The sequence below is a fragment of the Dasypus novemcinctus genome, chromosome 5, assembly GCF_030445035.2.
Source record: "Dasypus novemcinctus isolate mDasNov1 chromosome 5, mDasNov1.1.hap2, whole genome shotgun sequence".
Taxonomy (NCBI): Eukaryota; Metazoa; Chordata; class Mammalia; order Cingulata; family Dasypodidae; genus Dasypus; species Dasypus novemcinctus.
Genome location: NC_080677.1, coordinates 16,358,920 through 16,383,675, shown reverse-complemented (window position 1 = coordinate 16,383,675; position 24,756 = coordinate 16,358,920). Strand labels below are relative to the sequence as shown.

At 41.5% G+C, this 24,756-nt stretch overlaps 1 protein-coding gene across 12 annotated transcripts in view; it reads right to left on the bottom strand.

Annotated features, from left to right (window-relative positions):
• The window catches only part of GLI3 (GLI family zinc finger 3), a 285,033-nt gene that overhangs the window by 72,052 nt on the left and 188,225 nt on the right, over positions 1–24,756 (bottom strand). For all 12 annotated transcript variants that reach the window (XM_071215080.1, XM_058296748.1, XM_023586074.3 and 9 more), the window contains 3 exons: positions 23,977–24,182; positions 20,774–20,920; positions 15,408–15,609 (listed from right to left, as the gene is read on the bottom strand). In XM_071215080.1, the coding sequence (XP_071071181.1) occupies positions 15,408–15,609; positions 20,774–20,920; positions 23,977–24,182 (555 nt within the window). The remainder of the gene's footprint in view (positions 1–15,407; positions 15,610–20,773; positions 20,921–23,976; positions 24,183–24,756) is intronic.

The window sequence follows — 24,756 nt, the reverse complement described above, 5'->3', positions numbered from 1 at the left end:
GGAAGCAGCAGATGATGGGTGACGAATAGGTCGTCAGGAATAAAAAGAAAGAATATTCTGTTAAAGCTATGCCTCCCATATGCATGCTCACTCTCTCCTGAGCAAGGTCGGTGTTTGAGAAGAACCTCCCGAGGACCTCTGGAGAGGGATGAAAGAATCAGAGCCAGCACTTCCTGTTCCCTGAACCTAAGCTGGGGGAAGGCCATGCCGAGTGAGTCATGTGTCCCAAGAAGCCGTAGCCTCTTGGCATCGCAGGAGAGGAATTCTGCGGGAAGCCTTCGCTTCAAAAGCTCAGCTTCACTCCCTCGCATGCAGTTCCCAGCTTCAGTGTCACCTCCTCAGAGAGCCCCTCTCTGACCACTCTCCCATCTCAATGAGCTCCTTCTGCACCTCCTCCATGGCTTGAGATTTTCATTACCATCACAGGTGGCACTCCCTGAGATTCTACTTCTTCTCTTAGAATATAAGCTCCAGGTAAGCTGGGTACCGGTCAGCCTTGTTCACTGCTGAGCCTCTGGTACCAGAACATTGCCTGGCACACGGGTGGGCCAAAATGACGTCAATGAGGAACTGGATCTCCTTCTCAGCGTATAAGTTTCTTACTGTTGCTAGAACAAATGACCACAAACTCAGTGGCTTAAAACAACAGACATTTATTATCTTATAGTTCAAGAGGTCAGAAATCTAAAAAGGGTTAGCAGGGCTGCATGGTTCTGGAGGCGCTGGGAAGGAATTTGCTCCTTGCCTTTCCTAGCTTTCAGAGGTCACCTGCATTCCTTGGCTGATGGCTCTCTATCACTGTGACCTCTGCTTCCATTGTCACGTTTCCTGCTCTGACTCTCTCAAACTCTGACCTCCCTGCTTCCTTCTTATAAAAAGAGCCCTGTGATTACATGGGACCCACTTGGATTTTCCAGGAAATCTCTCCGTTTTGAGATTCTTAATCACATCTGCAAAAGTTCCTTTTGCCATATAAGGTAGCATTCACAGATTGTGGGGGTTAGTTTGTGGACCTCTCTGGGGGGGCATTATTCTACCCACCACACTCAAAATAGTCACTTCGAAGAAAAACATGTTGTTCTCTGGACAATGCAATTTGGCAACATGTTTGTAAAGCACTATCACATGAACAAAGCTGGTATCAGACTCCCTTCTTTCTATAGAACTTCAGCCGCTCAGGGCAGACTTTGTTGATGACAGAGTCAGAATAAAAAGAAACTTGTATGAAGCAGATGTGGCTCAACCATATGGGTGCCTGCCTACCACATGGGAGGTCCTGGGTTTGGGTCCTGGTGCCTCCTAAAGAAGATCAGCAGATGCCTACACCTGCAATGAGCTAGATGCCTAAAGGAGCAGATGCCGCAGGCCAGCAGATGGCTGCAGACTGCAGGGAGTAGATGTGGCTCAGACTGTTGGGCACTCGCCTCTCATGTGGAAGGTCCTGGATTCGGTTTCCAGAGCCTCCTGGAGAAGGTGCACAAACAATGAGCATACAGATGAGAGAACCACCAGGGGAAGTGGGGGATAAAGTATATAAATAAATCTTAGAAAAACAACAACAAAACAACACTTTAAATTCTACCTTTAGAGGCCCTGAAAAAGAAAAAATAACACTTCCTAAATAATTCTACCCCACATGGACTCATTCCATAATTTCCTAAAAACTCAAAAGTACTCATGTGTTGAAAATCTGTGTTTAACAGTCTTTTGTCTCCTTTAAGAAGGACACAGTTTGCAGAGTGAAACGTCGTCGTTTCCACCTGCCTGAGCTCTCCTATGCATCCCCTTGAAAAAGAGAGATTTTTACATGCCAATTTCTGAATGCTCTTGATTTACCATTGAGTAAAGTAAAACTTTAAAATATTTTCATAGCTTTTACTTCTTTTCTAAATGGCTACTTGGACGATGGTATAATTTTTGAGAAAGCCAAACATTCAGAAGACTGTGATGTGGGAGTGTTCATCTTTCTCCGTCGGCAAGATCAGTAGAAAGAAAATATTGGATGGCCCAGATCTTCCCAAGCACGGGGCTAAAGGGACCTCAGCCTCCTAAGATCGTGATCTTCTCTCCCACTGTCGGCCAGAGCTCCAAGGAGAGCGTCAGGGAGGAAATAGGAAAGCGTCGGGGAGGAAATGAAAAAGGAGTGCCGAGGTCATAAAAGCCGGGGGAATATGGGGCTCAAGAATCACAGTCGTCTCCTGGAAAAACTGCCGCGCTGCCAGGCATTCCAAATGTCCCACCAGAGGACGTGGCTGGCAGCAGAGATTGATGCGGCTTCCTGAGACTGGTGTTCCTCGCAACACACTTTGAGAAACACTCTTCTAGGACAATAGTTATACAACCAGAATAAATGAAGTATTAATTTGCCCTTTATTTTTCTAAAGATCAAAAAAAGCAAAAAATAGGGATTTTAGATCCCGGACTATATATACATTTTGGTGTCCCCCCTTCCCCACCCCCAATACAATTTCTATCCATCATAACAGATTTGTGGTTCTTGTATGTTTTGTTGTTGTTGTTGTTGTATAAAAGGCCAGAAACTGGCCCGGCACCATCTGCCGTGACTCCTGTGTGGAATTCTGAGCACCTCTAAGTCAGGACAACCATCCATAGCCAGCCCCACCTGTATGTACAGCTCTGAGTTGAATTAAAAGAGGTCAACGAGCTATTATTGTCAGAGTAGGAACCTGGCCTTGTCTTCTAAAATTTACAAATAAAACTCTCTAAGGGGATTCTGATTTATTCATTCTCTTCTAAAAATCAGAGGTAAAATTTTGTCAATACTCTTCAAAGCGTGATCAAATCTGGCAAATTAGGCTATGCTTGCTTCTTACTATTGCGGTAAATAGCACAGTAACACCTCACTTATGTGAGTCTCCTGTCTGAGAATCTCAATATCTCCAATTTGGCAAAAAACTGTGGGATGGGTCAAAAGGAAGGATTCTAAGCAACTAAAATAAATGCCATAAAGTCCACATTCTACGTCTCATTTACTGACCCAAGTTTTAACTGAGTACGTTCTACATATCCCATTCATATTTCCAGAGAATTATTTGAAACCAAAATGTTATATGTTAAAATACATACAACTTTGAAATTCATAATCACATTTGACTTTTGCCACAAATATTACTGTTTCACACCAAGGAGTGATGTGAGTCAACATTGTAAAAAATAAAACCCTCATGATCCCTCTGCAAATCAAATTCATATTTAATACCTGGAATGATATATGTGGGGATGCTAAAAGTTCATATTATAGAAAATCATTCATTAAACATTTATTCAATCCTACTATATATTTAGGCATTTCAAATTCATCAATATTCAATTCAAATGGATAAAACCCAATTAAAATTGCATCTGAGAAAAGTCCATAATGTGTGTTAAAAATGCTTCAGGAATTCTACATATGGCAGGGAGTAAGAAGGTTGGTGATAAGCTGGAAAATTTAATAATTGTACAATAAATAAAGCAGCATAATTTGGCTTACTAGAGCCCTTTATATGGAAAGGGTAAATAGAGCTGATTACAATATTGAGATATCTTTTAATTTAAAACAAAGGGGAAAAAACTGAGGAATAAGATGGCAAGTGGCTAGATTACCTAGTCACTGAACACTTAATGGAAATTTCTACTTTATGTGTAGAATGACTTTATTCTACATAACATTTTAAGCCTTCCCTAAACCGGAATTAAAGAATGCAGCATCCCCATCCACTTTAATTTTGTTCAAATTGAAATTTCTAAAACACGCTTAGGAAAAACTTACGTGATAATATTGTGATGTTATTATTTCAGATAAGAAACTAAATGTTGCAATAAACCCAGTTTTCTAGGCTGGAGAACCCAATGACAATATTTTCCAGTAATCCATGTCCCCTAAGTCTTTCCCTCCTGAAAATGATATCAGAGGTTAAATTAGGCAAGAGTCAATACTGCAATTTTATGAGAGCATCATTATTTGAGAAACTGAATTCAAGAAGAGAGAAAGGGGGAGAACGGCATTCTAATCAGAACCAAATCTTGTGGCCACTTTGTGGCTATTTTCCTAAGAAGGTCATCCAGTTTCTGGTTACAGCTGTGGAATTTATCATACAACAGCTGCAATTCAAAGTAAGAACAATTCTTCAGAGTTTTGCAAAGAATGGGCCCGGAGCTACCATTATTTGTCTCTGGAGATGTCTAGGGACACATCGCATATGTTTGTTTATAACTGAGAGGGAAAAAAACAGAACTTCCACTTTCATTCATAAAAGTTTCCAGTTCAAGGTTATAGGAAAAGTTAATAGGCACACAAATAAAAAATCCCACAATCACAAAACGAGTAAATATCCCAACATTTACATTCCTGCTATGCACTCTTTGAATAATGCTCTAGAACAAAAATAATTTGGGCTTTGTATTATGAAAACGTCCTAAAAAGCTACTTGCCTCTTTAACTATCACAACAAAATTGTCAGATTAGCCTCCCTGTGAACACAAACAGCAGTGACAAATTTAGCAGTGAGATTTGGCTTGACACACCCACAGTGTGGAACTGACCGACCATGCAAGCACGGTTAAGGAAAATCATCTATTAACAGGAGCACATCATTGTTTTAAACATCACCAGGTGTTATTATTTCTCTATTATATAGAGCATGCTGCCTATCTTTTCAGCCACGACTCCCATTTGAGTATTCCTAAGAGGGGCCTCCTGGGCAAAAACAGGAAGTTCAGATTACAGCCGCCATGTTGAATTCCTGCTTCTGCCACTTACCTGGGTTAGTGGCTTTGGTTTAGTCTCCCATCCCCCGTAAGCATCAGTTCTCTCATCTGTGAAATACAGCCTCACTGGAAACCCTAAGGCGTCCTCCTGCTCTTAGATCCTGGGGCCACAACGCAGGAGCTCCTGCTCCATCTCCAACCTTGGTCTTAGCTCCATTGCCCGTGCTCACTGCCATGTGGCGCCCTGCTCATCTGACGGCTCCTCAAACACTCTCATATTCCCCTCTCAGGACCTCCACCCACTCGCCCCTATTCCTTTTTTTTGTTTGTTTTTTAACTTTATTGAGTTCTTAAATAGGAAGAAGGTTTAGTAAAGCATTTGACACATCCTCCCATGATAATTTTATTGACAAAATGAAAAAGCGTGGATTATTTCATATAAAAGTGATTCATAACTGGTTGAAAAGCCATACCAAAGTGTTTATTAATTGATCATTACACATCTATAAAGAGATTTCTAATGGTATCAAAACCAGGTTTCCTGCCTGGCTCTGACCTATTCAATGCCGTGGCTGGGAACCACATAATTTATACAGAACAAATTAAGGGCTGAACAGAAACCTGGGAGGGGGCATTAATATGTTAGGTTCTCTAAAGTCAATTTTGACAGGCAAGAATGAAAGTACAGGTTTTACAGGATGAAATGTTAGGATGATAAAGTAAAATTACACCTTTAGGCAAGTAAAAATTAATTGTCCAAATATATGATAGGAAGACTTGGGTTAGCAACAATACTTGAAATCGAGAAGTGTCACCCTTATTGTTTGAACATTTTGTTGCCCTGCTCTTCCCATGGTGAATCACTCTTCTCCTTGCAGTCTCAGCTTCTGACCAGCCCACCTGTATCAGGCCATCTCTGTGCTATTCTTTCATAACACCTGGGTCTTTCCTTCATAGCTCTAACCAGAATCCTTACTAGGTATTCATTCATTCATTCACTCACTGGTACTTGCTTAGACCATGAGTAAGTTTCATGAGGGCAGGGGCATGTGTCTCATACAGTGTTCAGCCTCCATGCCCAGCACAGTGACTAGCACATAAATATTTAGCTAAATGGTTGGGGAATGAATGAATCATCGATTACAGGAAGTACTAGGTCACATCTATTAGCACACCTGAGAGTAGATGAGAACTATCTTGAGTAAGTCACATCAATTAGTTTCCCTGATAATGGGGTTAGAGAAAGTTGTCTATTAATTTTTATAAGATGGAATCAGAGAATGCTTAAGGACACCGATAATTTGGCACTGGAATCGCCTAGTCTTCAATAGGTTTCCCAGCGCGCTTGTGCGCTGCTTCTCTGATGGAAACAAGGTCTTCACTGGAGAGGTCAAGCTGGTTTCCACCTGCCCGGCAGCATCGATGGACTTGCCAGTCAGGGGTGCTGCTGCACAAAATGGGAAACACAACCTGCTCTCTCATTACCAGGCTGAGCTTTTCGGTGCTGACGAGAGAAAAACCTGCGATGACCTGTGAAGCTGCACGGCTCCACGCTCAACTCAGAGGGGTGACGTGGACCATGAAAACGTCATTTTCAGTGAAATTTCTTTCCTGGCCATGACAGATTTTAACATTACTAAGGACCCGAAAACATCTTTATTGTAACCATCAAACTAGAAGTGAGAAAGTTATATACCTGGTGGGTTTGAAATAATGGGGTTACTCATTTATTCATTTCATTCACATTGGCCAGAAGACTAAGGGAAAAAGGAGGGTCCATTTTCAAGACCTTCTCTTTCGAGGGTGGCTCAATCTCTAAGGGGGAGATAGGAGCAGAGGGAACTCTACTACTGCTAAATTGATATTTATAACATTGGCTTTACTCATAGATTGTAGGGGATACAGGCTATACTTGATGAATGTGAATAAGCAAGTCTTAGATGGAAGTCTTCAGGGCAACATGAGAAGTTAAAGTTTCTTGAGAAATTAAATATTATTACAAAACACACTCTGCCACATACACAGAGTCACACTTTTGAATTATCATTTTAGGTATAAGACTTTTTTTCACAAAGACTTGCATGGGCTCTTGTGAATATTTGTTTTGTATGACATTTTTATAGTGGTATGAATTACTTAAGAAATTTTACACAAGAACCATACACAAACGTAAGACAGACATTCTTTTATCCCTTTGTGTTCCATCCTTCCCTCTCTAGCTCCATCTATCAGTCTAGGTGCATATAAAGAATGATTCATATAAACTAACTTTAGAAAGCAGAATTATTCATCTACCACAAACTTCCTTTAATAAAGGGGTAATTAGTTCCCACTAATGAGTCCTTTAATTTATTCCCTCAAGAAATAGCTGTTGAATGGTATTCTAAGGGGTGGGGGCAGAGCAGTGGGCAAGACAGACACCACCGTTCACCTGCCGGAAGCTTGCATTCTAGTGGAGGGAACAAGTGCCAACTACTGACGGAACCCGTGAATAAGGGGATTGCAAAGAATGGCAAATAACATTATCAGCAACTCTGAACCAGGACACGAATAGGAAAGAGATGGCTATGGCACTTGTCAGTAAACTGAATGAATGCCTTTAAATAGCAAACAATCCCCTTAGAAACTTAAGCACCCTATGTACTGTCGAGACCAAAAGCAAATTAGGTATCAGAAAACATTTAAGTGTGAAAGTCAAGTTGTCTATGGTAAATGAAAATGCAGGGGCTTGGGGTCTTGTTAGAATCCCAGTGCTGTCACCCAGGCATGCAGCCTCTGTCCACTTCATCTTGCCAAGGCTTACTGGGCTTGCAGGTAAAACAGGAGCAACACTGCCTGCTTTCCAAAACTGTTGCGATGCGAGAACAGTGTGTCTTACTTCTACCATGTGCCTGTTCCACAGCAGGAAATTAAGCACACCTCAAGTCCACATTCATCCTTGCACTTTTCACTTTTAAGAAAGTGGCTACCTTTTCAGACGTCACCACATTTCTCTCCTTTTCTCTATCGTCCGGTGGTCCTAGGATGTGTGGATGATTCCTAAGTCAGGTTTTAGATTTCACAGAATGGAACAGGGGTGGGCAGGGAGTCAAAGCATTATTATTTGTCCAGTTTGAAGGACCGGCAATCGCTTCTCGGCCTTTTGGCCAAGATCAAGCGTAAAGGACCAGCAAATGATGCTTGCGGTCACAATTATTTTACTTGTTATATTACATGATAAGCTGATCTCATATTGGTTTATCTGAATTACCTTATATGCACTAAAAGCTACGTAGCATCCTAACATACACTGGATGTTTATTAAGGAATGAGAGACAAACCTGCCAGAGAGAAGATGTATTGGAATGGAGCCAAATGCAAGAAAGAGAACGAGTCCACCTGGACCTGGGACACCTAACTGTAACAAAGTATCCTTGGACCAGACTGGTCTTCAAAGCGAATCTCTCCTCTCAGCACTAACGAGGATAAAGGGGTCTGCCATCGCTCCTTGGAGGCAAGGGGGGCGATGATCATTTCAAGTCTGATAATGATGGTCTCTTAAGTACTGATGGAAGCCATTAGTCTAGATGGCGCGGGCCAAGGTAAGGAAATCAAGAAGTCCCCCGTGAAAATGCCAGGGTAATAACCGAGATGGCACTGGGGCCATTTTTGTGCCATATTCCAATCTAAGTCCTTTAGATGCTGCGGAAAGTCGAGAGTGCTAGGCAGGGAAGAAGAGTGCATAAAAATGACAAGGAAGCAAAGGAAATGGATGTTCACACAGGATTGCTGTGCAGACAGCAGCCGTGTGCTCTCACGCACATACCGCTTGGACGACTTCAAGCCACCTAATAGCAGACAGGGCAAATGGCAGGTACATTCACCAGAGTGCGGGAAAAGCCTCGCCGTGGATCTGGAATGGGCACGCAGTGTCAGGGGCAGAGCGGGACGACGCCAGCTGAGCGTGGCCGGGTCTGTGGCATCCAGACCCTAGGGGGGCTCTCCAGAGACTTCACCCATGGGTGGGGGTCACCATGCTGGCATTACAGACCCATGCCAACCTTAATTACAAAGTATACTTTTCCTGTCCTCTGGGTTTCTTTTTTTTAAAAGATGATTTATTTATTTATTTATCCCCTGCCTCGTTGTTTGTGCTTGCTGTCTGCTTGTCTTCCTTTTAGGAGGCACCGGGAACCAAATGTGGGCCTCCAGGAGGGAGGCGCCTAATCGCTTGAGCCACCTCCGCTCCCTGTGGTTTCTTATTACCTGGATTTTACAAACATGAAGACTGGCCTTCAGAGAACCTGAGGGTAGGTAAGGTCTGCACAGCTGGTGGGTGGCAAGACTGCAATCTGGCCCAGTCTGCAAAGTCTATATTTGTGACAAAGGAAAACCACTCCAGGACCACGACCCCCAGCCCAGCCTGATGGCCTGACTGCTCCCACATATACAAAGTTATTTGCATCACTCCATGTTTCAACACTTTATTCACCATATTAAAAGAACAAAGAAAAGCAGTGGAAGCCTATCAAAAATGGCATTTCTAATATTTCCACACAAACTCCCCTACCAAGGGGCATCACTAATAACCGAACAGTAAGAGAATTAAAACCATAATAGAGAAGATAAAAGACAAACAATAGTCACAATTATTTCTAGTAAATACAGGTATGTTGGGGAAGTGGACTTGGCCCAATGGATAGGGCATCCACCTACCACATGGGAGGTCCGCAGTTCAAACCCCAGGCCTCCTTGACCCGTGTGGAGCTGGCCCACGCGCAGTGCTGATGCACACAAGGAGTGCCATGCCATGCAGGGGTGCTCCCCTTGTAGGGGAGCCCCATGTGCAAGGAGTGCGCCCCATAAAGAGAGCTGCCCATAGTGAAAGAAAGTGCAGCCTGCCCAGGAACGGTGCCACATACATGGAGAGCTGACACAGCAAGATGACACAGCAAAGAGAAACACAGATTCCCATGCCGCTGACAACAACAGAAGCAGACAAAGAACACGCAGCAAATGGACACAGAGAACAGACAACTGGCACGGGGAGGAAAGGGGAGAGAAATAAATAAAATAAATCTTAAAAATATATATATATGTATATATAGGTATGTTGGGACTGCTAACACTTTTTTTTTCTGGACTATCTGGGTTCAGCAATATGCATCTCCATCATGGAAGACTGCCATTTATACATACAAATAGACAAAAATCCTCACTTACTAAAAGCAGGGCTAGTGAAAACAGTCTTTAAATGTGTACTTTTAAAGCAAAGAACCATCCATGGTTTGTAAAACTATAGTTCAAAAAGACTGCTGGTGACCGAATTCTTGAATTATTGGTGAACAAAATTCATAGCAGCATTATTCACAATAGTTGAAGGCTGGAAGCAATCCAAGTGTCCCTCAAAAGATGAATGGATAAACAACATGTGATATATGCACGCATAAAAAGAAATGAAGTTCTGAGACAACCAGCAAGATGGCAGCAGAGTAAGGAGCTCCTAGAGTCTGTTCCTGCTACAGGGCAGTTAGTAAACACCCAGAGTTATCTGAAGCACCTGTTTGGGGCTCCAGGAGACCAGAAGAACATCCTGCAACATCCTGGAAGGAAGGAAAGGAGAAGACTGCCCATTGCAGAGAAGACTCATAAGGAGAGTGCTCCACACTCTGGAGGCCAGTGCCCATCCTCCACTGGAGGCACAAGCCACCTCAGGAGCTGTACTTTGGCCAGAATTGGAAGCTCCACTTCCCAAAAATAAGGGAGGAAGAGACGGTTGGGCACCAACTTCAGCCACTGATTAGTAAATTCAGCTGGCTAAGTATAACCCTAAGAACAGCTGAAGTTTGAACCTATCCCGGTTAGAAAGAGGCTGGTAGCCATCATTTGACTCCACTCCTGGCATGAGAGGAAGCCAGGCTGATTGCAAATCACTGTGACGGTAGGGACCGGCTTCCTTTATCTACATCAGACTACAGCCCTAGCCTAGGCATCAGTCCCACCTCTAGCAGGGAGGAGGCTGGCAGGACCTGCACCAGGCTCTCTGGGTAGCTGCAGGTACATCTGGATGGTACAGACTGAATAGTCATAAGTCTACCAGGACATAACTGTGGTCATTTTGGACCCACATGGCATAGACTGCTGCCCAAACATGCAACTCCATGCCCGACCCAGGTAGGGAAGGAAGGGGTGTGAAGCTTCATCATTCTCTCTGGGCAACTAGAGTTTAGGCCTGTACGACTTGGATTATTCCACACAGCTGTGGCTCTGTCCCTACCCCTGGCAAAGTTGGGAGAAGCTTCATCCGCCCCTTTGGAAACGCAGGCAGCTAGAGCTTCCACAGCTTACAGCACCAGCTACATCCTTGGCTCCTAGCACACAACCAGCAAGGGAGAAAGGGAAAGAAAGCTTTAAACTAAAGAGAGAAGCTGCACCTAGAAAAAACACATCTAATAAGCCAGATATCAAGACACCAATAAAAAATTACAATCCACACCAAGAAACAGGAAGATATGGCTCAGTTAAAGGAACAAGATAAGCCTCCAGATGACATAATGAAGTAGAGACAACTAATCATAGATGTTCAAACAAATCTCCCTAATAAATTCAATGAGATGGCTAAAGAGATTAAGGATATTAAGAAAACACTGGACAAGGACAAAGAATTTGAAAGCATACGTAGAAAAATAGCAGATCTTATGGGAATGAAAGGTGCAATAAATGAACTTAAAAATACACTGGAATCATATAATTGCAGATTTGAGGAGGCAGAAGAACAGATTTATAAGCTTGAAGAAGTGGCCTCCGAAAGCAAACATGCAAAAGAACTGATGAAGAAAAGAATGGGAAGAATTGAACAAGGTCTCAGGGAACTAAACAACAGCAAGAGATGTGTAAACATACGTGTCATGGGTGTCCCAGGGGAGAAGGGAAAAGGGGCAGAAGCAATATCTAAAGAAATAATGGTAGAAAATTTCCCAACACTATTGAAGGACATGGATATCTAGTCCAAGAAGCAAAACGTACTCCCATCTGAAAAAAATCCAAATAGACCAACTCCAAGACACATACTAATCAGAATGTCAAATGCCAAAGACAGAGAACTCTGAGAGCAGCAAGAGAAAAGCAATGCATAACATATAAAGGATATCCAAAAGATAAAGTGTCAACTTAAGATTAAGTTTCCATCAGAAATCATGGAGGCAAGAAGACAGTGTTATGATATATTTAAGATACGACAGAAAATCTTTCAGCCAAGAATCTTACATCCAGCAAGAATGTCTTTCAAAAATGAGATTGAGTTTAGAATATTCACAGATAAACAGAAACTGAAAGAGTGTGTAACCAAGAGACCAGCTTTGCAGGTAATACCAAAGGGTGTGCTTTAGTGAAAAGAAAAGACAGCAGAGAGAGGCTTGGAAGAGAGTCTAGAAATGAAGATTATATCAGTAAAGTAACCAAAAGTCTCAGAAGAGTGGTAAAAATGAAATAGGACAGATAAAACCCAAAGGCCAAAATGGGTGAAATAAGAACTGCCTTTACAGTTACAACACTGAATGTTAACAGATTAAACTCCCCAATCAAAAGACACAGACTGGCAGAATGCATAAGAAAATATAAGCGACCTATATGCTGTCTGCAAGAGACCCACCTTAGACCCAAGGATACCAACAGATTGAAAGTAAAAGGGTGGAAAAAGATATTCCATGCATTCAGTAGCCAAAACAATTTAAATTTAAATTTAAATTTAAAAAGCTGGAGTACCTATACTTATATTAAATGAAATAGATTTTAAAAGACGCTAGTAATGTGCAATCTGAGGAGGAAGTCAGGGAAAAAAATTTCTTTACAATAGCAACTAAAAGAATCAAATATTTAGGGGTAAACTTAATGAGCGATGTAAAGCACTTGCACTCAAAAAATTAAAACTCATTGTTAAAAGAAATTTTAAAAAGACCTAAAGAACTGGAAGAACATTCCATGTTCATGGATTAGCAAGACTAAATATCATTAAGATGTTCATTCTACCCAATTTGATACACAGATTCAATACAATCCCATAAGAATTCCATCAGCATGTTTTAAAATCTGATTATCAAATTTATTTGGAAGGGTAAGGGGTCCCAAATAGACAGAAACATCTTAAAAAGGAAAAATGAAGTTGGAAGACTCTTACTTCCAGACTTTAAATCATATTACTTAGATACAGTGGTAAAAACAGCATGGTACTAGCATAAAGATAGACACATAGACCAATGGGACCAAATTGATGGTTAAGAAACAGACCCTTACATCTACGGTCAAGTGATACCTGACAAGCCTGTCAAACCCACCCAGCTTGGGCAGAACATCCATTCAACAATGGAGCTGAGAAAACTGGATATCCATAGCCAAAAGAAGGAAAGAGGATCCCTATCTCAAACCTTTTATATAAAAATTAACTCAAAATGGATCAACAAACTAAATATAAAAGCAAGAACTACAAAACTTCTAGAAGAAAATGTAGGAAAATATCTTTAAGACCTGGTGGTAGGTGGAGGATTCTTAAAGGAGATAAGAAGAGGACTGAGATGGACTACTGATGTTTAATATATGTAGAAATTTTAATTAACTTTATTGTAAAATAAAGTGTGGAAATGTACAGAGTTGATGGTAATACACTACACTGAGTAACAGCTGGTTTATAAATCAGAATGTGGCTGAAAATGTCATCTAGGGATATAAATACCAACTGAAAGAAAGCTAGAGAATAATCTAGGAACTGAATGACACAGTAAACCCAGAGGTGGATGAGAATTGTGGTTGCTGGTACAGATGCAAGAGTGTTCTTTGTGACCTAGAGCAGATGTATATCACTATTGCAGGGTGGTGGGAATGTGGAGAAGCATGGGAAAAATACAACTGGAGTGACCTATGGTCTGTGGTTAACAGTGATTATGGGTTATTCATGCATATAAGCCAAAGACATACTGTGTTGATAAGGCTGGCGTATGAAAAAAGTGTGCTAACTGTATGCTATGGACCTGGTAATAGTATGAAGATATTATCTTATAATCTATTAAAAATGTTCCACCATGGTGCAGTGTGTTGACAGAGGGGTATTGTATGGGAATATTGCACAAGTGCATGATTGTTTTAAAAGTTCAACAACTTCTGTCATAAAAATATATTTAAAAATAATAATAGGGTGGGTTGGGGGAAAATACACCAAATGTAATATAAGGACTATAGTGAGTAGTAAGATTCAGACAATATTCTTTCATCATAGTAACAAATGTCTCACAACAATGCTAGGTGTTGGTAGTGGGTTGATGTATGAGACCCCTGTATGATGTTATGAATGTTTGGTTTGTAAGTCCACAACTATTACTATACACTTATTCTTTATGTATGTTTACATATATGTGAAACACTTCAATAATTTTTTTAATTAAAAAATGACCAAAAAAAGGCACAAAGTTCTTATATATGCTACAACTTTGAAAATATTGGTCTAAGTGAAATAAGCCAGACACAAAAGGACAAATACTATATGAGTCCACTTACATGAAATAGCAAGAATAAGCAATTGCTAGAGGTAGAAAGTAGATTAGAAGTTACCAGGGGCTGGGGAGAAGAGATAATGGGAGCTATTGCTTAGTGGGCACAGAACTTCGGTTTGGGTTCATGAAACAACTCTTACTGGTGGATGCTGGTGATGACAGCACGACATTGTAAATGTGATTACTGTCACTGAATTGTACACTTAAAACTGGTTAAAAGAGCAAATTTTGTTACCTTTGTAAATAAAACCACAATAAGAATTTTTAAAAAGTTATCGATGATAATCTTAGGGGAAATGAGAGCTAAAGTTTATGATTAGGGTTGCTTAATTAATTAATTACAATGCTATCTAACTATGTGCCTAAAACAATCACTTGCTATCAAACTCAGTTTTTTTTTTAAGTGAATGATTAGCCAATAAAAGCAGTGTAAACCCACCTAAAATTAATGAACTGGCTTCCTCTTATTCCCTATTTATTGCCATCAGCCCATTTTATCATTGCCAGCAAAAAGTATTTCACGTTAAGCATGTTTACAAAAGCCGTACTTCATTTAAGAGTGTCAAAGGCTTTCACTTTACAGCAAAGGCAGCAAAGGTCTCTGGTCAAAACAGAAATATTCAAATTTACTAAAAATAACAGGAAAACAAAGGAAATATCCGTTTGCCGGCTTTCCATTGTCATTTGTATTTACTTTCCATTAGAATAAAGACCCAGCTGTCACCCTCTTTTTTTTTTTTTTTTGTCTTCCTGCCAGCCAATATACTCCTTTCCCTAGTTGAGCAGTTATGGAACCAGACATGTCAGGATTGCTCTCCTTATTTCTGCCCCTGCCCTGTGCATGTGCTATGTGGCATACAACAGGTAAAAGAACTCTTACTAGCCAGAGAAGGCCTGGACTTGCCATGGTCACTGCCTCTAAGAAGCAGATTTCATCAAAATGAAATAACTGCTATTTCTACACATGGGTGATTTACTAAAGAGCGCCAAAAACAATCTTTTTTAGCTTTGCCATGCATTGGGATGCTATTTGGCCTACAATGCAGCTCAGATGCAGTTTCAAGCTGGCCTTCTCTTCCCTATAGGTGGTTGGGATTTGAAACACATGACTACGGGTGCGCTCGAGTAGGGACATTTCATTAAAGAAACACGTCATGGCTTCAGGAAAATACATACCTGATTGCACTTGCAGATAAGTGGCCATAGGAGCCACTTGCTGAAGAGCTGCTACGGGAATTATTGAGAATCGTTACCAAGGAGTTGGGAGACGTCCTTATCATGGTCTGAAGGTCAAAGCTATGATCGGACAGCGGCGATATGGAGAGCGTGCGCTTTCGGCTCGGCCGGGCTGGTAGCCTGGGGCTGGAAAATCTGCTGCCTGTTACATAAACAAAACAGAACCTAATTACTTCCAGTTGTACTCTCTACCTGTTATTTCATGCAAAGTGAAGGATAAGCAGCCAGCAACCTAAGGCAGAGGGCATCTCTCCTCCTACATGTGATCTACTGGCTACAATTGAGGAAATTAGGGAGAAATATTTATCTTCCAGGGGCTTACCTCGGGGGAGCTCTGTTTATTAATGTGCAAGCAAAATGATAAATTACTAAACAAAAGGAAAAGACTTTTATGTGTAATTCCGCTTATTTCTAGTGATTTATGAATCTGACGGCTGCTTAGATATTCCCATCGTTAATTCACCACAAGCGACAAAGACAGTGGTTCCCACAGATGCACAACACTCAGCACACACCATTTCAAGGCAATGAGCCAAAGGAAAGACTGTAAGTGTAGTATCCTAAGATGTAAAATTCGGCTCAGTTATGTCCTCATTTGTCCATGATTTTTGTAGTGATCAGATTCATGGTGGACTTTACTAAAACAACTTACAAGTACATTACTCTAAATCAGTGGTTCTCAACTGGGGCCAATTTTTCACCCCCTCCTCCTGCTCCAGAGACATTTGATAACATCTAGAGATATCTGATAACAACTGGAGGGGAGCTACTGCAATCTCGTGGGTAGAGCCCAGGGATCCTGCTAACCATCCTGCAATGCACAGGGCAGACCCAAAGACAAAGTACTACCTGGATCAAAATGTCAATAGTGCCAAAGTTGAGAAACCACACCCTAAAGCCCCCATAATCTAACTGCGTAAGTTCCAAGAAACTTATGTTTGAATGTTGTCTTCTTTTCCAGACTTTCCAAAGTGGGGAGGGGAATATATACCCCTGGAAGCATGATGATGACATTCAGTGTGTCTGTCCAAGGCATTTTCTTCTCTGGAGCTCACTTATCCAGCCAGAACTAACAGGGGATAATGCCTTAGAATTTTCAGCCTTGAAGAAGATTCCATCGATGAAATTCTAATCTGGAGGTTAGTAACTTACACTCAGATCCATGTCAACTTAGTCAACTTAATACAAATTTTCACCCAAAGACTTAAAAATTAAATGCCCATTTGCATTGGTTGATATTAGTGTTATTAAAGTCAGGGCAAGGTGCGCTGGCCAGTTTCTGCCTTTTCTAAGGTCACATTTACATTGCCAAGTCATCAAACTAACAATTCCACTCAGTAAGAGGCAAATCAAAGCATGACGGGTTTCAAGTAAAAATGGAGGATTTCAAAGTATTGTTGTACCTGTTTACAGAGATGTGGCTATTTTTGGGTCCCTAAAAAACTGAAGTAGCAAGTAAGCCTCCTTTATTAAAAAAGTCCATACCTTAGGACTCCAGAATAATCAACTGGCAATATTTCCTGCATCAGAGATGGCCCTCAACCCAAGATAACAATCCCATCTGCTTTAGGTAATTTAATGACATATAAGTTGAATACATGAATGTAAACGATTTTATAAAAAATATTGTAGGACTGTATAGAAATATTTTATATTTATGGAAAAATAGGCAGCAGTGTATAAAAAAAATCTGGAAAACTATTTGAATGATGAAAGTGGCACTTAATTGGCTTCCTTTAATTGGAACAGTTTTTCTTACCAGCATGATTTCTGGCCAGTTTCTACAAAAATTAGCAATCCCAAATATTTGTATGTAACTTTTAGTATTTAAATCAGCATCTTTCTTCTACGATGATAACTACCTTAAACATAAATGGTTCATATTTCCTCACTGAGAGAGGATAATTTTATCATAGACGTTTTTCAATGAATAAATATATTCCACTTCCAAACAATTACAAAGGCAAACCAGATTTATTGTCAAATGCCATATAATCCCTGATATAACCCTGTTCCATGGGACTTGGTCCCCAGAGGCAGAGTTTCTAACCAACAGGATGCTCCAAGCAGGTCAACCCCTAGAATATCTGTCATTTTTTAGATTACACCTAGCAGTGGCTGAAGAGACAAGAAGGCCATATGATGCTATAAAACACTGGAGGCCTCCCAGTCTCCTTGCATCAGCCACACAGAGAGCCCCATGGTTTAGCATGACCTTTTTTTTCATCATTTACATGGAAACTTTCAGTTTGCCTGCTCCCTGGCTGGAACATCTCTTTATTTTTCCTCCAAGACTGCTGTGACAGTTTGAGATTATTTTTGTGAATCCCCAAGAGAGAAAGGTTATGTTGTGAACTAACCTCTTCGTCTGGTGTGATAGCCTTTGATTATGTTAGATTCAGCTGAAATGGCTTTCATTAAATTACCTGTTAAGATTAGGGTTTTGATTCACCTTCAGTAGACTCAGGTTGAGTCCCCGCCCCCTTGGTGGGCTGATAAAAAGGGACACTAACTCAAAAAAACACATGGGAAGAGAGAGAGCGCTATGGTTTTTGACCCTGGGGCCCCGGAGAGAGATGAGCCATTCACCTGGTAGCTTAGAGGCGAACCCCGCAGCGTAAGAGGAAGAGGGCACCGAGGAAGGAGACCAGGCAGAGCTAGCCCGCAATCTTGCTTCAACATGTGGCAGCTGACTTTGGTGAGAAGGTTCCTCCTAGGTTCCTGACTTGCACTTTCATGGCCTTGGGACAGTAAGCTTTTACCCCTTATTTGGGGTAAATACCCTTTATAAAAGCCAACCGATTTCTGGTCCTTTGCATCAGCACCCCTTTGGCTGACTAATACAACTGCCTCTTATTTATGTCTGTTTCCAAAAATATAAATAGTGTGGTTTTTCAGGGGCCCCGCTCCCTAGGATCTTCCTTAAAGGGATTACTCACCCCCATGTCTTTTAAGGTCACTCTAAACCAGAATGGTAGAATCAGAGCAATGAAACAGACTTGTTTATTCAAATGGGCTACATATAAATAGCCTATCCCATAGCTGGCTGAGACCCAGATATGCCCACTGTATGGCATGTTTAAAAGTCATGTGCTCATCTAAACCCAATTTCTGCCAATTAGAGTCCTGCAGATCAGTAACAACAGACCCAAGTGACAACCTAGATCCCATTCTGAATCTGCCACTGCAGGTGGGGATCCAATGTAGGGACTGAAAATGGATTTTCAACTTCTCAGTTGGAAAAATCTCCTGGGATTTAAATTCAGAGTACCCATCTTCTTATGTTCTGTCTAACCAAGTGCTATTTCAATTATTTTAGAGTGCTATTTCAATTATTTTAGAGGGAAGGAATATAGTACTTTAGGCTCTTCCCAGTCTCCCTAATAACCAAGTAAATGAAGTGAAAGCCAGCATTTTGGACAGTGGCTTGGAATCCTTTGTTGAAAGGACATGCTGGAGCACAAGCTGAGCATTTAAAAACAGCTGAAAAAGAAGTGGCTCAGTTCTTCACTGATCATGCTGCTCCATTGCTCAGTTATAAGCCAGAGCATCCTTGTTGTTTTAGACATCACCAATCTGGCTTGCTGTTAATTGTTTTGTTTCTCTATTGTAATAAAAAATTCTGACAAAGAAAAAGGAGGTTTCTTTTTAAGTGATGAATGATAGGACATCTAAATTCCTACTTAATGACAATCAATTTACCATATACTCAGGCAAGTTAAAATTCCTTTAATTAGTTTTTACAAAGTAAAAGGGTAGCTTCATCCTTTATTTAGATAAAATCCACCACTGCCTGACTAAACACATTCTCATCAAACAGGGAAGGCAAAGTAGCTGACCCTCCAAGGATTCGCTCTTATTTTAATTTTTATCTGCAGATTTTAAATAACTAATTTGCATAATAACACTGAACTTATTTTTTTCAACAATCCCTAATTGAAAAGTGGTTATGATGAACCTGGAATGTAAGCTCTCTCTCTACAAAAGCCAGACAACAAAATTCTTCCAGAAGAGGTAACGCATTTCCTTTACTTTGTGTGTGGCCATGCACTCCCCAGTGCACACAAATACAAGCTTATGTTCCTCTGTTCATGTTAGTAAGACGGGAAGCCTGTAGATTTCACCCTCTTTCTACTCCAAAGCTGAAGGCTGAATTACTAACTGTGGCCAGAAAGTTCCCAAATGCACACTCCATGACCCAAGAGGAATCCTAATAGACTGTGGGTGAAAGAAAAGCACAAGTTCATCGCCACAACTAGGAAAAACAAGCACGTGAACAAAAGTGAATGTATATGCCCTACTTAAAGTCACATTGTCATCTTACTGGAAAGGCAGTTAGTGGGTTTTCATCGATTAATGCCACTTTAGGTTCACTTCCTGCCTCCTTCCAATGGAGGTTTACTTAAAGAATGTGAATGAATGACAATTCTTGGATGCTCTGCAAAGGGAAAATCACAGGCTTATTATTTGTCTATTTGTCTAGCTATGTGACCCAAAAGATAATCCTAAATTGTGAGGGACCCAAAAATAAGTGATATAAAATACATCAAAAGGTACCATTTCCTATGACTACTATGAACTGCAATAAAAGTAGCTCCTTCTGATCTGAAACTGTTCATCGGATTTCTTTTTTTTTTTTTTGCCCTGGAAGTAGCTATTCTGATTTCACACATATTCAGCAGCAATTAGAGGGCTTAGCGAAATATAATTTTTAATATTTAATCTAAAGAAAACACACACACTAAATAAATCATTTAGGGGAGCAGGTGTAGCTCAGTGCTTGAGTGCCTGCTTCCCATGGATGAGGTCGTGGGTTCAATTCCCAGTGCCTCCTTAGATGGATGGATGGATGGATGGATAGATGGATAGATAATTTAATGTGAATAATCTTAAAAGTAGAGGTATCTTTTTAAATCAATTTCTAAAGCATAATTCCATGCAACCAAGGAGTGAATGGATCACGTAGATCAAAAAAGTTATCAAATCTGCTCCCCTCCTTTTGTTATTAAGACAATCAGGGCAGGAGTACTTCTTCCCAGTTACTGTAGAGCTGCCAAATTACATCATCTGCACCTTCCGGCTTATCGCTATCTTCAGGCAAATGAGGGAGTCCCAGGATGGCTCAATCTGTGGAAGCTTCCTAGGAAACTAAGGGAGCCCTACCAGAGCTGCAAATGGAGGTGGTTACTCCTCCTCCTCTCCTGGTTTGGAGAGTTAGACAAGCCCTCCCCTCTGCGGCTTCCTCTAAGTCTCGTGAACTACCACGTGCCACCCCGATGGCTCCCGGAAACAGCCCCATCACTTACTATCCATGGCATGAAGGTATTCCATGTGGATGGCCCCAGCACCGGCGGTGGCAGCAGAGGGGAAGATGTCTGTGTAAGGGCTACGCTGGCCGGTTAGCAGGGCCATCTGATGATAGTATTCTGCAGGGCTGACCCCTGCGTGGGGGGCTAGAAGACAAGAAAGGTTTGGTTACTGCCTGGAAGAAGGGCAACCAGAAGCTTCTCTTAAGACACCCAAGGTCCCCTTGTCATGAAGCATACATCAGCGATTTCTATTTAGAGCTCATTATAGGAAACCTTCTTCAATCCAACTAGTGTTTTCATTAAAGCCCTCCGGGTATCTTTTATTTGCAAATAAAACTGAAGGAAAGGAATAGAATAAATACAATTACAATCATATTGATGCTTAAAGAAATCATTGAGAAGTCAAAATCATTAAAATGCATATATGTACATAACTAGGTTCCATGTTTGCCACCCTAACCAAAAATAAAAACTTGCTTTTATCAAGTCACTGCAGGCTCGCATTTCTTACAATAGTAGACAACTCAGACAACTCTGGGATCTTTCTAGACATACTTAATACTTCCCTAAGTTTTTTTTAGTTCATTTATTTCTCCTCTCCCCACACTCTCGTTCTTTGTGCTCACTGTCTGCTCTCTTTGTCCATTCACTGTGTGTGCTTGTCTTCTCTTCAGGTGGCACTGGGAACTGATCCTGGGACCTTCCAGAGTGGGGAAGATGTTCTCAGTTGCTTGCACCACCTCAGCTCCCTGGTCTGCTGTGTCTCTTATTGCCTCTCCTCTGTGTCTCTTTTTGTTGCATCATCTTGCTGCACCAGCTCTCTGCACAGGCCAATACTCTGTGCAGGCCAGCTCGCCGCGTGGGCCAGCTTGCCTTCACTTGGTGGCCCCAGGAATCAAACCCTGGGCCTCCCACATGGTAGACAGGAACCCAATCCCTGAAGCCACATCTACATCCCTCCCTAAGCTTTCAGACAAGAATGGCTGAGTTAACTCTCAGTAGCGTGAGGAGCCTGATTTAAAAACGGAAAAGCTTTAATGCTGCACAACTGAATGATAAGTTACAATTTTGTGTTCCATAATTTTAAAGCTTTTTTCTCTTTTTTCCATTACAAAATCAAAAAAAGAAAATACACCTATCAATTGGAGCAATTTACTGTAAAGATTCAGCTTTAAAAGAGAGGGTTAATAATTGGCTTCTGCCTGTCAATTTATGTGCAAAAACAGGCAAGATATTGCAGGACTTTAGAGGGTGGCCTCCAGATTCAGGGAGAGCTGCATTCAAATCTCAGCTCTACCACTTCTCAGCTACCTGAAGTTGCTGGAAGCAATAAATAAAATAATGAATGTGAAGCTCCTACCATGTTGTATCTGATCGATAAAAGTTGGTTTTATAATCATTATGTAGAAACATGGGCATTCTAGCAAGAACCTGTGCATGTTTTGCATCTGTGCCCATATACTCTTCATCCATCATCCATGCTAAAGATGAAGATATAAAAAGAAATCTTAGAGAGAAAAATCTTAGTGACAATTTTATTTGATTGGGTATTAATTGGACTCTTGTGAGGCACGAAAAGGAAGGCAGATTAACCAATCAAAGAATGGTATATTTATATTCATCATCAAATGCTATAGAAAGGAGATGAGAAGCATGCTTTTCAGTAGAGCAACTAAAAGAACACTTTCCAGTGACCCAACTAGACTGTCCCCAGCCAGGCACAATTCTGAGCCCATTGTTTGCTTTCTTCTCTCTCTCTTTCTCTCTCTGTTTGCCGCTCTGACAGTCATTTCCATGAACTCTCAAAACCCTCCGTGGAAATGATTCTTCAGTTCTCTCAAGGTAAGATCAAATCCAAAGCAGAGGAACTCATGTCCTTTTGACTCTCTTAGAGTTTTATTTTTTAAATGGAGCAGCATATTCTTTAAGTACCTTGCAAGTATATTTACTGAACTGAATCAGAAGGAAAAAATTAAGCCAACAGCTGTTAGTCGGGGATAGCTATTCCTGGAAGTGCAAGGGAGTCAATGTTTACTGAGAAACCTCATGCAGCTTCCCACCGTGCGTAAGGAGTTTCGGGAAGTTGTTTATGTGGACAATGTGAACAGCGTACAGAAGTCACATCAAACACACTGCTCGGTGAGATGAAGTGCGTAGCAGCTCTCTTTGCTTGGAAACAAGAGCAGCTATGAGTAATCAATCTACTGCAGAGAACTCATATCTGCAGTTAACAATGTATATGCAATTCTGGACCTCAATTTGGATACCAGCAACTGTAGGAAAACGAAATCGTGTAGGAATGTGTGTGATGGAATGTACGTTTACTGAATCGAAGGAATAGTTTATATTTTGACAGTTTGGGAATACACAGCTCCACTTAGAAAGAGTCATGTGAAAAGTAATCAATTGGGAGGCTAATGATCAAGTCATTTGAGCCTTGAGAGTCTAACGTGGGCATCAAATACTACAGAATTCAAGTCTAAGTTTATTTCCTTCTTCCACTACCTCCCACTTCTAGTCTTAATTTGGCAGGGCCAAGGATAAGGGCACATGCAACAGGTCTGAACCATCATGTTCTCTAAGACCTCTGTACTCAGAGGACGGGCCATGCACCAGCGGCATTAGCATGGCCTGGAAATTTTCAGAAGTACAGAATCTCACGTCCCACCCAGACATACCCACTGCAGAATCCCATGTGACAAGATCCGCAGGTGACTTGTATGCACAGGAGAGTTTGAGAAGCACTGCTCTAACAAATATATCTGCATAAACGCGCCTCTCAGATAAACAGAGCAGAAAAGGGCATTCAGCAGGTGCTGAGTACCATACCCAGGCTACACAAGCACATTGTGTGGACAGCTCTGGGCCCAGTGTAAACATGGGTGGGACAGCAGAACAGACGAGTGGTCAAGAGCCAAGATTCTGGAGCCAGCGAGATCTGGTTCTGATTTCCTCCTCTGCCACTTACTGGCCGGGAGAAACCCAGGCTGCCAGTGCATGCTGCTCTTCTCACTGAAAACGGAGGTGATGGCACCAACCTCGGAGAGGTGTTGTAATGCTGAAATGGAATAACGCACTTGCAGCACAGCGTCCGGCAAGTGGGAAACACTCAGCCATGAGATGGACTTCATACGGCCTCTCGTGGGGGGTGAGGATGGGAGTGGCACCAACTGTGGAAACAGAACTGGTCCGAGACTTACCATCAGTGGGGCTGAGGCCCCGGGCAGCCGAGATCATGGACAAAGACGGGCTGCTGTGCAAGGAGCGTATGTAGTCCATGTAAGGGTTGATATAGGGGTGGGGTGGGCTGAACGGAGACTCGGAAGCTGCAGCCGGGTTCCGGTGAGGGGAGATCCTAATGAAGGGCAGGTCCGAATACGTTGGGCTGCTAGATAGGGCAGAAGGCCTGGGTAAAAGAAAACCAGACACGATAGGCATGTATGAGACAAATGTCATCACAGGCAGAGGCTGTCTGTGAAAGAAAAGAGTTTATGGCAACCCCAGATGCCTTGGGGGGCAAAAAACACAACAGGAATATACATTTGCAGCATGACTTACTTTAAATTCATGGCCATCTAATGCAGATAGAATGCATTTGGACAAAGAGAATTAACCTTTGAGAAATTTCACGGCACTCTGAATATAGGAAAAGAAAAGTCAGCTTTCGGCTTCCCCCATGAGAAGAAATTCCAAACTGTAGTCATTTGAACTTAAAGTTCTATGATGCTATTTTCCATTTGACCCCGACATTTAACATCAGCATTGAAACTTACTTCTTATGATCATGGTGTTGTATTTAAAAGAAAAATAGACGGCACCCCCAAATTCATCTGGTCTCTCTGACCAGTCACCTGGCAGAGCTGCCCACAAATAAGAAAGGAAACTAATTGCAAAGGTTGGTAAGAAATGTGAAATCAGACGTTGTTAAGTGTGCCTTCTTTAAGGGTCTAGCCGTTGTGCATGACACCAGCTTTCCAGAT